Source organism: Phoxinus phoxinus, assembly GCF_949152265.1.
Source record: "Phoxinus phoxinus genome assembly, chromosome: 11".
NCBI classification, from domain to species: Eukaryota; Metazoa; Chordata; class Actinopteri; order Cypriniformes; family Leuciscidae; genus Phoxinus; species Phoxinus phoxinus.
The window spans coordinates 5,024,711-5,039,123 of NC_136886.1; the positions used below are offsets into that span (position 1 = coordinate 5,024,711).

At 37.3% G+C, this 14,413-nt stretch overlaps 1 protein-coding gene across 13 annotated transcripts in view; it reads left to right on the forward strand.

Moving 5' to 3' along the window:
- ptprt (protein tyrosine phosphatase receptor type T) overlaps positions 1-14,413 on the forward strand; it is a 228,363-nt gene that overhangs the window by 188,608 nt on the left and 25,342 nt on the right. For all 13 annotated transcript variants that reach the window (XM_079628114.1, XM_079628109.1, XM_079628115.1 and 10 more), the window contains 2 exons: positions 7,574-7,661; positions 13,767-13,843. In XM_079628114.1, the coding sequence (XP_079484240.1) occupies positions 7,574-7,661; positions 13,767-13,843 (165 nt within the window). The remainder of the gene's footprint in view (positions 1-7,573; positions 7,662-13,766; positions 13,844-14,413) is intronic.

Genomic DNA, 14,413 nt, shown 5'->3' on the forward strand with positions numbered 1-14,413 from the left:
ATTGACAATGAATTTCATGCAATATTTAAGTCTTATAATTATACATTAATGAAGCCATAAAATATCTTTATGTGAGACTTTACTGAAAATCTTTCTCTGCTGTAGCTCTCAACATATCATTTGCTTACGTTTTAAATGGGACCTATTATGCCCCTTTTTACAAGATTTTACATAAGTCTCAGGTGTCCCCAGAATGTGTCTGTGAAATCTCAGCTCAAATACCCCATAGATCATTTATTACATCATGTTGTAAATGCCCATTTTTTAGTAGAAGCAAAACATACAGTTTTTGTGCATGTATCTTTAAATGCAAATGAGCTACTGCTCCCGCCCCTATCCAGAATAGAGCATTATAGTCCCGCCCACAGCCGGTGCCAGAAGTAAGAATTCAATACAATTTCTCCATTGACAGTTGGGGTATAAGCCATAAAAACGTAACCATACATGGTAGACTTAAACCAGCTACGGCTGTACTGTTTGTAAAAAATGTACTGATTGTATATGCTCATATAAATGCCCAAAGTTCATGGGGCACTAACCTTGTTTTGAGATAAATGCCTTTTATTTGCGATGTCTTGGAGAAGTACTTCATTACCCACAATCCTGAACAATCCCACAGTGATGCATCTGATTGGTGGAAGTCGTGTAACTGTCTGGTTAAACCCCGCGAAGGTCCGTGAAAAACAGAGCGTTGCCATGGAAGCAGGATTCTAACCGTAGAGACGGAACGGACGGAACTTTCTTTAGCGGAAGCCATATCAATCGTTTTTAAATCAATAAATTCCTTTTTCAATTAATATTTTGTGTCAAATTTTGTATCTATTCAAAAGGCTCTTTCGCGGTTGTGGCTTCAGTCGACTTCAGTGAGGCGCGGTGGTTTATGGGATGAGTAGTTCCTTCGCTTGGAAATAAAAATATGTACACAGTCTTGTACCTTTGACTTTTTTGGGATTTTCTCTTAGTTTTTTCACTCGAAATGATATGTTGAATGCTTATGAGTTCAGCCGTAGCTGGTTATCCTCAGACATGCTCTAAAACTCTTTAGATACGGATTTTTCCAAAACGTCAATGGGAGAAATGAATGGGAAATTTACTTCCGGCACCTAAGCTCTCTCGGGCTGTGGGCGGGACTGTGATGCTCTATAGTGCTCTGCCTTTACAGCTCGTGCCTCGGATACTCTGCCAAAAACGAACTAAATATCTGTTGTTGTTTTTTAGGTTAATCTCTCACTCCATTACGTGACATTGCAGTTCTTCATCATCATGAAAGTGTATTATTTACATGCGTTGTAGCGTTGCTGTTCAATGCTCTAGGAGATAAACATGGCAGACTGTGTACAGCTCACTCAGGGGAGGAGCTAAGCTAATAGAGCAGATTCTGTCGCCAGTCGTGGGCGGGGCCTGTGCGATATTTCAGATTTATGGAGTGGATGAAATGTTACCACCATAGATAGGGTGATTGTGTACACACACTGTGGACACATGATTATGTTCAAAAACAATATAAAAGTGAATACACTGAATTTGTTAGACCGAGCCTCTCTGTGGTAATTATAACAGCCGCGCAGCTATGAAATTTGTTTTTGCCTCTGCACAGTGAGCCCAAAAAATGTTGACGTGAAATGAATCTTAAAACTGTTTTATTTAGGGGGTTATTAAAATGTCAAACATGTTTTTGTTTTTTTTATCAATCCATAATGAGTTTTGTTTGCTAGTTTCCTGTGTGTTTTTTCATATTTTTTTATTACCTAAACATTTGAATAACTAATTAAAGTACCTCTGTGCTTATTAAAAGAAGCAGGACTGTGGATCTCTATGACATACCGGCATTTTGTTCAGAAAAGGTCACGTGAGATACGAAGCTCATCTAGGAAAAATCTGCCCACACTGTGGTTCACAAAACATCAACCCCTGTGATAATAAAACCAATTATCTTTCACTGTCTAAACCTTTATGGGTAGGAATATGCAAAGACCTTTGTGTCAATAGCATGTCTTTCTCCAGTTTTAAAAAAGCACGCCAACCTCGAGTTTGAAGGATAACTTATGTCTGCAGTCTCTACAAATGATATGCTCACTTTAATAATACAAAAACAGAATTCCTTTGCTTATTCACTAAGGTCACCAACATAAAAACTGCGTCTGTTAGATTGTCTCCTTGTCATTTAAAAAGAAACATTTGTGTTTTTTTGTGTGTGGATTTTCTCCATTATTAAGTTGCAGATGTTTTAATAGTGTAAACTGTTTTATGATTGGAAAGCGTGCATTGGCATTGTTGTGGCTCTGTTATTTTGTTTAGAACTTGAATTGCGCTAGGCTAGAGGAAGGATACCGCCAACAATAGATATAAAATTTACTTTCGATAAGGTCATTTATTTTTCCTCTAAATGTATTTCGTACCAGTTGAGGCTTTAAAGTAGCTGCTTTGTGTGAGTTCCAGTTTCACTTCGTGATTTGTTTTCATTAAAGAATGACAATTCTGTAATCATTTACTCATCCTTGTGTCATTCTAAACGCTTTCTTTCTTCTGTGAAACACAAGCTGGAGATATCTGTCCGCTCTTGTCCATGCAATTAAAATGAATGGGGAGTGGAGCTTTAAAGCATCAAATAAAGCACCTTCAAAAATGTAATATTGAGCTATATAAGTCTTCTGAAGCTATAAAGTGTTTTTTTTTTTTTTTTTTTTTTTTTACAAACAGACCATAAAGATGCGAGGGTGAGTAAAAGATGATGCACGATTCTGCATTTTTGGGGGCATATCTTCCTTTTATTTGAGTCATTTGTGTTTCTTGAAAAATAACTATTTGAAATGTTTGATCCTTTTGCCCTCCAAGATGAGAGAAATGGTTTTCATGTAGTAACTACTATCATGCTTATTAGATTATTAGTGAAAGCAGTGTTGGCATGTTCTGAATATTTTGGCATGTAAACATCTTATTCAGTTATTCAATTTCTAATATTCTTGTCTGGAATCCGTTATTAAATATAGGTAAAATGGTAAATGGACTGCATTTATATAGCGCTTTAACAGACCCATGGCCACCAAAGCGCTTTACATATTGCTTCACATTCACCCATTCATTCACTCACTCATTCATTCATACACCGACTATACATGTAGGTATAGTCTATAGGCTATCAAAGGAGTGTATAAACATGATTTAGCAGAGAAGTTTATTTGAGTAAGTGTATAAATCATATTTTGCTTATTATTATATATTCAGACCCAGTCTTGATGGATAGCCCTGGCAACAAGAGATATCATTGAATTAAAGTGGGAGAAATGCTCTCTGTGTCCAAATTTTCAATCACCTGGATTGAGAGCATCTTTAAAAGGGCAAAGATATTGGATTTTTAAAGAAGAAATGTCTGTCATACATCAGATTTACTATTCGGAGACAACAGAATGCTTATCAAAATTGCGGTACATGATCTGTAGTATATTTGGTCCAATTTACATTTTCACAAATAAAGAAATCTAGCCTTTTGGATAATGCGCTTCACACAGAGCCTAAAGGAGATCTAGAAAGAGGTCAGCCCTAACCAATTCTCTTTCTCAGGATCACTTGATTATTAAGAGTTAGGATAGGTCTAGACTAATTTCACAATTGGAATGGGACTAGCCTATATAGGCTGCTTTGGGCCGTCCGAAGTGTAGAGGTAAACATGAGATAGATGTATTGCTGGCAGCTCATGCCTGTCATAGGCAGTCTGATAGCAGCAGAGCTTGTGCCTCCTTGTTTAAAGGGTCATTCATCAAGGCAGACGTTTTTATAACGCCTTTTTGTTATCGCCTCTCTCTTCTAACCTGATTTGCCTCACAAGTTCCTCTCAGCCTCCTGCAAATGAAGTTGGCAGCTTTTTGCATCAGCCCATCTCTATCCTTGCCTGAGAAATAAGTCATTTTTCCTAATATGCAGTGAAGGAGGAGAAACTCAATACATTTACTCTGAGTTGAATGGAGTGTTTGCTTACTGGCTTGTGACTGGCTGATATGAGCGAGAGCACATTAGGGGCAAATACTGTGTTTGCCATATTGCATGTTTTACTGTGAATTTAGAGCTGTGTTTTTTACTGCAAATGAGATTTTAATGTTACTGCTACTCAATAATTTAACTTTGCCTTTTAACACTCTAAAATAGAGCGATTAGTTAATTAGCTAATGAATTAAAATCCACTCACAGGACAGATAGGTGTTATAAAATACTTTGAATCTGTACTTTATGATTCATCAGTAGACAATCTGACTCATTTGATTTAATTGAATATTTTAATTTAAGTTAATTTAATTTAAGTTCATATTTTAAATGTTTAATTAATTTAATATTTAACACATTATTAGTTCAAATTGGCTGTTGTTCAAAATCATTTTCCCAGTTATGAATATATGAAGTGGGTATATCAGTCATTTAAAAAAATATTTTGTTCTGAATTTAAGTTTTATGTGTTTTAACTGTGTGAGTGTGTGCGTGCTTGTGTGCGTGTGTGCGCGCGCGCGTGTGTGTGTGTGTGTGTGTGTGTGTGTGTGTGTGTGTGTGTGTGTATGTATATATATATATATAGAGAGAGAGAGATGGAGAGGGATATGATGGACAGGGAGTGAATGATGCAGATCTGATCATGTTGGTAAAAGCTGATGATGGCCACCTGTGTGTGTATGTCAGCACAATCGCATCATTAATCTCAGCCTGACAGATGTGTGATCCTGCATCTGTGCTCATGTTAGAGAGAGAAGAAAAAGCGAGTAGTTAATGGTACGCTGAATGCAGAGAAACGGAGAAGGTTACAGTGGTTCCATAAACCATTTTTTTCCATATTTGGACACTTAAGACACATTTAATGTGTGAATTGCATTAGATATGCATTAGATAACAACATAACAAAGTGATGAACAGTAGAAAGTGTTGAAGGGTTATGAAATGTTTGGTATTGGAGACCTGGACGAGGTATGACAGTTTGTCTGCTGTCTTTGTGCAGGTTTTTGTTCCCTGTCTTTACGTCACTTCTATGAAGTATTAAAGGTGGGTTCAGTAGTTTTGGCCAATGTTGATATTTGAAATCACCAAAACAAACTCACCCTTTCTACCCCAAAAGGATCTCGCCCCTAATTCGATAGCTCCGCCCCAAACTTACGTACGTGACCGTAACCCAGGCAACGACTATGGCGGAATCTGCTGTACCTGCCGGCCGAGGGTATAATGTCATCAATAAGTGAAAGCAATGTGTTACTATGGTAATCCCTGTCGAATGTGTTTTGGTAGTAATATGTGTTTCAACGCATGGTTCAGCTCCGTTTCACGTGGAAGACGACACTCAACACCCATCCCAAAAACACAAAAATATCATGATCATCTCGATAGCACGAGCATGACAGTCATAGTAACGAATATATTACAACTATAGCAAGATTAGGGGGTTATATCAATCACTAAATGAGGAACCAAAGGAAACAAACATATATTAGGAGTATATTATCTTACTCAGACACAGTTTGAGAGCCGATGCTTGAAACAGACAGTGGAGGAGGTTTAGATGCTCCAGGCTTATATGGTGTGGACATGAATGTGTCTTTTTCATAGCTATGAAATGAAAAAAAAAACAAGCATATTCAAGCAATGGCCAGCATATATTATTTCTGTGAAACAAAGCTAAACAATGTTACTCACCTATCGTTAGGCCTTTCTGCTCTTTGAGTTCTCTCAAGCTTCTCCGATATTAACACGAGTTCTACCTCTTGCCTGATCGTAACCCTTCTTTTTCATTTTAAGTCCCGCAGACATTTCCTGTTTTTTTTTTTAAATCTGCCATCTCTCTGTTTCTGTAGTGGTTCGGCTAATGTCTGTGTGCACTGAGCGCTCTCTCCTCCCCATCATTAGTAGACACGCCCCTTGCTGCTGATTGGTTACTAGTGTGTTTTGGTACTCGGCCCGACACCATTTTCAAACGTTATTTTCAAAAACTACTGATCCCACCTTTAATAGCATCAAAAACAGAAGATCACAAGACGAGAGAGGCTCCAGTGAGAACATTTTTGGAGGTTGCACAGAACAAATGAAGAATAAGTTTGGCTCACTACCAGAAGACAAAGGTTTAAGGCCTTTTGTGTAGCGATTCTCTCCAGATGTCTCAAATGTATCATTAAGAAGCCCTCAAACAGTTTTAGCATGACATTCTGACAGGCAGACAGAGAGTTTGGCTGTAACTGATTCCGTTACCCTCAATGTACCGTGATTATAATGAGACCATGGACAGAGTTGCCAGATCCCAGTATCCCTGCAGTGGAATGTGACTGATTTATTGGAAGGGTTGCCAGTTCATGTTTATTTCACACATGAAAGAGAGTTTCAACAAAAATGAGGTTTTGTAAGGTTTGGATTTTCACAGGTGCCAGATCATGTTTAATGCACGTGAAGGAACAGTACAGCAGAGATGATACGGTCTGTATGTTCAGGCTTCGATGCTTCACTAGTTCCAGATGGGATGCATCGTACAGCCTTGGGAGAGAGAAACGTTTCTTCTACATACATGACCCCATCTGATGCAGATTGATTCACCCAACCAAAACAATCTATAAAATCCACTCTATGAAAAGGGATTCGTGGAACAAAAGTAGATATTTTTATATATGTTATAAAAAAAATATAAAATTTTATACAAGAATGATATATACAAAAATATATATTTTTTTGTGTAATCTTTGAATGTTGATCTTTTATATATTTTATTTTTAATACGTTCATTTTTTCTTATGTATTTTACTAATGCAGCAGCTCAATTCACTATCTGATTTTCCTAAAATATATAGATGTCAGCATTAAAATGAGATGAAACAGTGGGCTGAATGAAATATCCTGTATGTTATATTATGTTCTTTTATTATGAATTTGCTATTAGTTAAACTCACTTAATTATACAAACTGGTAATGAATTTATAATGAGTTTTTTGACTGACAGTATATGAGCTCATGTCAATAACATTATCAAATATGGAAACTTTCCAGTGAATTTTCATCATTTTTCATATTGTTTTACCACGAATTAAAGAGGCACATCATGAGCTCTGTGAACGAACTCTTATCTTCGTCCGAATCTCTGTTTCTGTTATTCCACAGGCCTTCAGTTAACTGTGGCATCAACCCTCACATTCATCTTTAAAATGTGCTTGTTTTGAATCACTTTGTCCATGAAGTCTTTCTTTAATGCAGACACGGACCACTGTTGTTTCTCTTGATCTGTCACAGTAAATGGCTTGTCGTGTGTGTGTGGTGGACAGGTTGAAGATTGGACTGCAGCTTTAAGTGGCCACCATTCAGCACTCCTGTCTGACATTTCAGAGTCTTGTCTTTGCCCCAAGGCTAAAGAATGAGTCTACAATTACCAGACTCTTCCACACTCAAGAGTCTTTCAGTGATATCAAGGGAAAATAGTCACCTAACCTGCCCTGCTATTTCAGAAAAGCATCTCAAAGTGTGAAAAGTTGAACTTCTATTATGTCTTTTAGCTATATTTGTATATGTAGTCTCTGTAATGGATGAACATTTGGATTTGAAAGTATTTTTGATTTGATTCCAGGGTCTGGCTGAGGGACAAACGGCCCCATGGGAAACTGCCAAGAAGGACGAGAACCGCAACAAGAATCGCTACGGCAATATCATCGCTTGTGAGTACTGAAACATCGAGGATTCTAAATAGTGTTCTAAAATTCTAAAAAGTCACATTTTTAGGTTCTATCTCCTTGAACACACAAATGACTATTTATTTCTATATTGTGTGAGAAGCCCTGATTTTAATGTATCATATTTACAATAAGAAAAGTACTAAAGTACACTGCTACAGTGAGGATGTCAGAAAGTAATATCATGGCACTTTTGATAAATAGTGTGGTCCTGAATTGTTAGCATATTCATTTACAACATTTACAGCACTTTAAGGTGGTACCATGTCCTAAAAACACATTATTGCACAATATTGTACCACTTCTTACAAAAAGGTCAAAACATGGTATTGCCATGGTACACTTTGGTAATTATTTAGTTAATGTAGCAGCATTCAGTAATATCTAGTTGTTGACATATATTTCTTCTACATCATTTAGTTGTCACTGCCACGGCGCTCTTAAAAGGAGATGAAACAGTGGGCTAAATGAAATAACCTGTCAGTCGCTGATGGCCAGCGGGTATTATGATGAATTTGCTATTAGTTAAACCCGCTTAATTATACAAGTTGCTAATGAAAACTGTCCATCAGGCTGTTCATCAGTACAAAGGATCATTTTTGTGGAAAAATGGTGAAAATGTTGATGGCTTTATTTAACACCGGTGCCTAGGGCGTTGGTTTGCTTGTAACTGTGACTTTCTCCTGAAATAAAATATTGCATTTAACAAAACATCCCATTAATAGTTAAATAAGTAAATAAGTAGCACAAAAAAATGGTCGAAATATGAAAATGATATAGTAATTATGATTATATATATTCTGAGATAGTTCCCATCCTACTATATATGATAATAGCTTCATAGCTTTAACTTGTGACTACATTTAATATTGCATTGCATTTGGACTTGGGAAAATGGGTTTTTAAGTAACTGAAAAGTCTTAAGTCAACCAGCCAAAGGAGGAAGATGTTTTGTGAAGCATTTCATTATGTGAATTCATGTTTAACCACCCCAAATTGGAGCTATGTCTTACAAACTGAGCCAAGAAAAAAATTAACCCACAAACAAAATTGGCCGTGCATTGCTTGATTAACTTTGACAATTTATGGGAGACGAGGAAAGCCGTTTCAATTAGAGACATCTGTCCAGTCTCGCTCATCCCTTCAGTGTTTCAGCAGGCAGTGTCAGCCATTCAAGCCCATATGGTCATCTATAATTCACGAGATTCTACACCCAAAATAAACTGTTATTGGCAAACATTTACATATCAGAGAATGAGAAGGGGGGGGGCTCGTATTTACTCCTGCTCACCTTCAAAACCAATTTCTCCTTCCCTGTGTACACTGAGATTTTTGTATCTTTTCCAAATGATTCCTCATTATTATATTTCGTCAATTATGGTCGGGAGGGAGGGAGGTATGTACAGACAGTGAGCATACTATAATTTGGCACAGGGCGTTTGACAGATGCATGCTGTTGAGCACCTTCGCAAGCTCTGTTTGGACTGAGATTGCAGTAAATGCTTTGGCAGCAGGTTTGTAAAGGAACGGATGAGTCACAGCATAGCTAAGGGTCTGATCCCAAAGCTGAGGACAATGACAACACGGTACACCACAGAAAGTGAAACAGAGAGAGCTTGGTTATGGAATGTTAAAACAGCACCTAAAAATATCAAACAAGATAGCAGCTCTTTACTTAGTTGAAATTGAAGTTTTTTAAACGAATTTCATGAATTTAATGTCGAATTTCAAAAAAAGTTATAAACATTCGCTGGGAGATAAACCTCAGATCTTTAAAGCAGAAGAAAATAGGCATAGGCATCACAGGAATTTCCCTGAAGCAAAGTCTGTTCCAATAAGAGTTATTTTAGTATTGAGTATTAAAGTATTGTAGAATGTATTCATATTTAGACTTTATATAGTTTTAGTTTACATAAGTTTGAGTAATTTTGTTATGTGCTTTTGTCATTTTTATTAGTTTTTGTGTTTTTAAGATAATATATTTCAATATTACTTTAATGTTTGTTTCATTTATAGTAATGTTAGTAGTTATTTCAGTTAGTTGCCAAGACAACATTATTTTTGTAAAGGAACAAAAATAGCAAATAGAGCCTGGCCATAAACCTGTTGCTAAGCTAACTTCTTAAATATTCTCATGAGCGAAATACATGATAATATTACATGGAGCGAGTTTTAATCAATACTTTATCTGTAGAAATAGGCCTATAGGTACACTGGCTGCTGTGACAAGTATCCTTACAAAAAATAAGCATACTTCAAGTTCAAGTATATTTATGTAGGCCTATACTTTATATGGAGTAAGTATACTAATCTCAATGTACTAGAAGTATACTTGTAAGACTAAATTGGCCAACTCTTTAGTATTTTTCTAAACAAATCTATTGTATTGGATGCCAAAACATGTTTATAAGACAGCATGTAAAAATACAGACTGACAGACAGAAAAGTCTAAGCATATTTCTGAGAAGTAGGCTACATAAAAAGTAGACTGAAAGAATACTTATTTTTAGTTTAAAAAAAAGTATACTATAGTAAAGTATACTATCTTTTTTGCAAGGGTTTGTCACAATGCCTTATCAACAAACCATACATGCAATTCTGCCTTAGATATTTGCCAGAATGAGGGGGGATAATTAAAGGGATAGTGCACCCAAAAAAATGAATGTTCTGTCATCATTTACTCACCTTCATGTCGTTCAAAACCTGTCTAACTTCAAAAAAGGATATTTTGAAAAATGTATCAGTGTTATTACAGTGAAAGTCAATGGGTCCAATGTTGTTCGGAACAGCGTTTTTCAAAAGCTCTTTTTGTTGTGTCCTGCAGAAGTCATATAGGTTTGGAATAACATGAGGGCTGAGCACATGAACGTCTTTATTTTTGGCAGCATCATTTTGCTGTTAGCTGATTTGTTAGCTGTACTTGTAGTGCAGAGGAAATGGTCCTCTATGTCATAGTATGAGCTAAATTCGGTTCTTTTACAGAATAACATTCTCACATGATGCAATTCATGTAGCTAACACTAACATTACACAATCATCCCATGAAGAGGGATGAAACCCCAGCGGATAGCCAGCACACATTGGCTCATTATCCAAACTGTCACTCATTTTAAACAGTTAGTATCATTTCCTTTGTGGATCTGAGGTTAAAATATGCAAGGTAAGGCACCTGCTGAATAATAAATGTCCAGGTTGTTCGTCTTCATTAGTCCAAACACAGAAGAGAGCGTGTCTTGCTCTTTTAAGTGCTCTGCATGTGTGGATCCATGTGTCGGGATGAAGACACCTTCTCATTTCTTCTCTCTGAGCTCCCTAAAATTCTGACATGTATTCCCTTCACGTAGTGCTGCCAGAATCATCATGTTCCCTTGAAGTCTTTCTGGTGAAGAAAAAAAAAATCTCCTCTGATGTATTGACCAAAGCAAGAGTATTAGCATTCACACATGAGCTGTGTAGTGTATTATGCCCTTGGTTGTGTTTGTTTGTTTATCATCATCGATTAATGCTCTTAACCAAGAATAAACACCAAGACAGATTCATACCTTATTTACATTAAAAGTATTAATCGATTAGGCATCATCAATATTTAGAGGTTGCTCTTTCATAGCTCAGAAAACTCTCTAATGCTTTATTCAAGTAACAACTTTTAATCTGCCTATCAACAAATCTCTGCCTTGTATTGCCTTTTCCTTAAGAGAAAACCCTGAGAAGCATTTGGGATATTAAAGAGATAGAAGATACATGTGAGATCTCAGTAAAACATTGAAAAAGGTCAGCAAGAGTCTCTATTTGAGCTCCATTTAATCTCATTATTGTCTAGGAGAAACAAATTGAGATTTGAAATGGGTCTCATTTGTGATGTTTCTTTCCTTTAGCTAGTTATATAAACTAATAGGATCACTTCATTACAATCTGAGGTTTCAAAATGGTGCGAATAACAGATGGAAATTAATTTCTTTAATAATAAGTCCTATATATGTGGGGAAATATATCCTTTTTGTTGCCATTGGTGCAAATTAACCATCCGAAATGAATCTCTTTCAGATTAGGATGACACTTGTCCTAACACCAAGCTCTCAAAGCTCAAGCGTTCGCATAAACACTTCTGCTACTTTCTTAAACCCTCTCAGGTAGACTTCATGAGCAGAGCGTCTTATCCCAGAGCGGATGGAAATGGATTAAACTGGATTAGAGTGCCTCGCTCTCACGCCACGAGGTGTGTGCGACAGCACTTGGCCCATTTGACACTCTTTTCTGCCAAGCAGGGATTTAATAGGCTGTTTAGGTGTATAATGCACTCACACACTGAGGTTATATATAAGAGCAGCAGAGAGGACGCGCTGATTAAGAGACTGCTGACATTTTTGGGGCGGTTCTTTCAAATAAACAAAAGTACCAGGTTGTACAAAAATCACAGTTTAAACTTTGACGCAACCCTACTCATCAACATACGTCACTGTAACGTCTAGGTGATCATGCAGACATCTGGATAGTTTTGCAGGGCTGACTCAGAACTACTGTACCCATGCATCGCAGCACTCGTCTGTAGTCTGGACATTCTCTCCCAATTAGAGCTTTGTGTCTGGCCCCTCACTGCGGAGAAGAACCCTGCCGAGCGCTCGCTGTTATGACAACTGACTCGGTGGCGTCTAATTAGCCCCATCTCGCTCTCTTTCCGCATCCCTCAATTTCCTTCTTTTCGGCTTCCTTCACGCATGTTCCCTTTCGGGGAGCAGAGAGGTCAGCAGGCAGACCAAAGCACCGGTGAGAGACAGCTGAGATGTTTGTGAGGCGAGCGAGAGAGGAGGAGCAAATAAAGAAAGTGTGAAGTTAAAAAAGATAAGCTGGTGAATTTTGAGCAGATAGAATGAGAAACGCAGCAGGTTTGGACGGGAAGGAGGGGCTGTCTGAAAGTAAACAACATTCACGACCCGCTTACAGCTCTAGACACGGGCCTACTTCTCCTTGGAATGAAATAAACTGAAAGACGGAGAGAAATCTGGAGGGATTCTGCGGAGCTGCCTGCCATCAGAGAACATCCGTTGGCTTGGAGTCGACATGCCTCAACAGCGCATTTGCATTCTCCATGTGATCAAAGCAGAACGCCACACAGGTTTGCGGAGCTAGTGTCAGACCTTTCCTTTACCCCTCCTCTCTTTCCGTTTCCACCCTCTTCCACTTTTCCAGAAGTGTCGTCGTAATTGCCAAGACATGCAGCTTCACCTTTCAAGGGTGGAAAGGCATGGTACCCGTGCTAAACATGAGCAGGTCAAGTGTTTATAGCAAAGACGAGATGAAGATTGGCGGTGTTGGAGTAATTAAATCAATTACATCATTGACTAACTGTACATCCACTTCTTTGGATGGGGAAAATTGTCTGATCCTCATTTTTAATTCAGAGTGCAATGCTGAACTTGGGGCACCAAGACTTGAGTTGCTTAGAAACTAGTGCTATAAAAAAAAAAGTTCCTCATCATTATGTATATATATATATACACACTCTAAAAAAATGCTGGGTTGTTTCAACCCAATTTTGGGTCAAATATGGACAAACCCAGCCGTTGGGTAAAATTTTTCAATGACATTTTTAACCCAACGTTTGGGTTTGTCCAAATTTTACCCAAAATTGGGTTGAACCAACCCATCATTTTTTACAGTGTATATATATATATATATATATATATATATATATATATATATATATATATATATATATATATGAAGTATGTAAAAGAAAAGACGATGCTGAGGTTCTTTAAAAAAAAACATTGGTAATTGGTAAATCACACTAAATGTGTTGTCTTTTGTTTAAATGGATTGCTGGCATAGATCTCATACTGTGACTTATATTAAAGTGGTATACTCAAATTGACATCCTTGTTGACCCTGGAGGAAAACAAAAACGTGGAGAAAAATCTGCAAATTTGTTTGTAGAGTTTGTCATTTTTCACACACAAAACGTCTATCATGGGTAAATGACATTGTGAATACAAGAGTTGTGATTCTTGGACCGCTCATGTGTGTGTAGCTCCCCTTTAAAGTGTATGTGTAACTTTAGACCGGCTCTTCTGTGAATATTTGACCCCACAGACGATCACACTCGTGTCAGACTGCAACTGCTGGAGGGAGACCCCCACTCTGACTACATAAACGCCAACTATATAGACGTGAGTATGACACATCTGCATTCAGCATACATGATTTTGCCAAGACATATTCCTGGATCAACATTTTTTGTTGATCTTAGAACAACATTTCTGTCTGAAAATGTAGCCCTAAACCTGAAATCAGAGGGAAATGATAGGTGATGTAGGAGCACCCAACCATAGTTGCAAGCCTCAACCTGGCATAAACTGTAAACGTGTCCCTCAAATCTGATTGGTTGATTGTAGTGTTATTCCATGATTAACAAAGATGTTGATCAAGGAACATGTTGTACTTGGTGAAATCACGTTCACCCAGACATAACTGTTAGTTTTCTGAGCTTCAAATAATGTCAAAATTGTATCAAATTTAATTTAAATGCTGTTTCTATTTATCAAAGAATCCTTTAAAAAAGTATGATGGATTCCACAAAAATATTAAGCAGCACAACTGTTTTCAACATTGATAATAATCAGAAATGTTTCTTGAGCAGCAAATCAGATATTAGAATGATTTCTGAAGGATCATGTCACACTGAAGACTGGAGTAATGATGCAGTAAATGTTGCTTTGCCATCACATGAATAAATTACA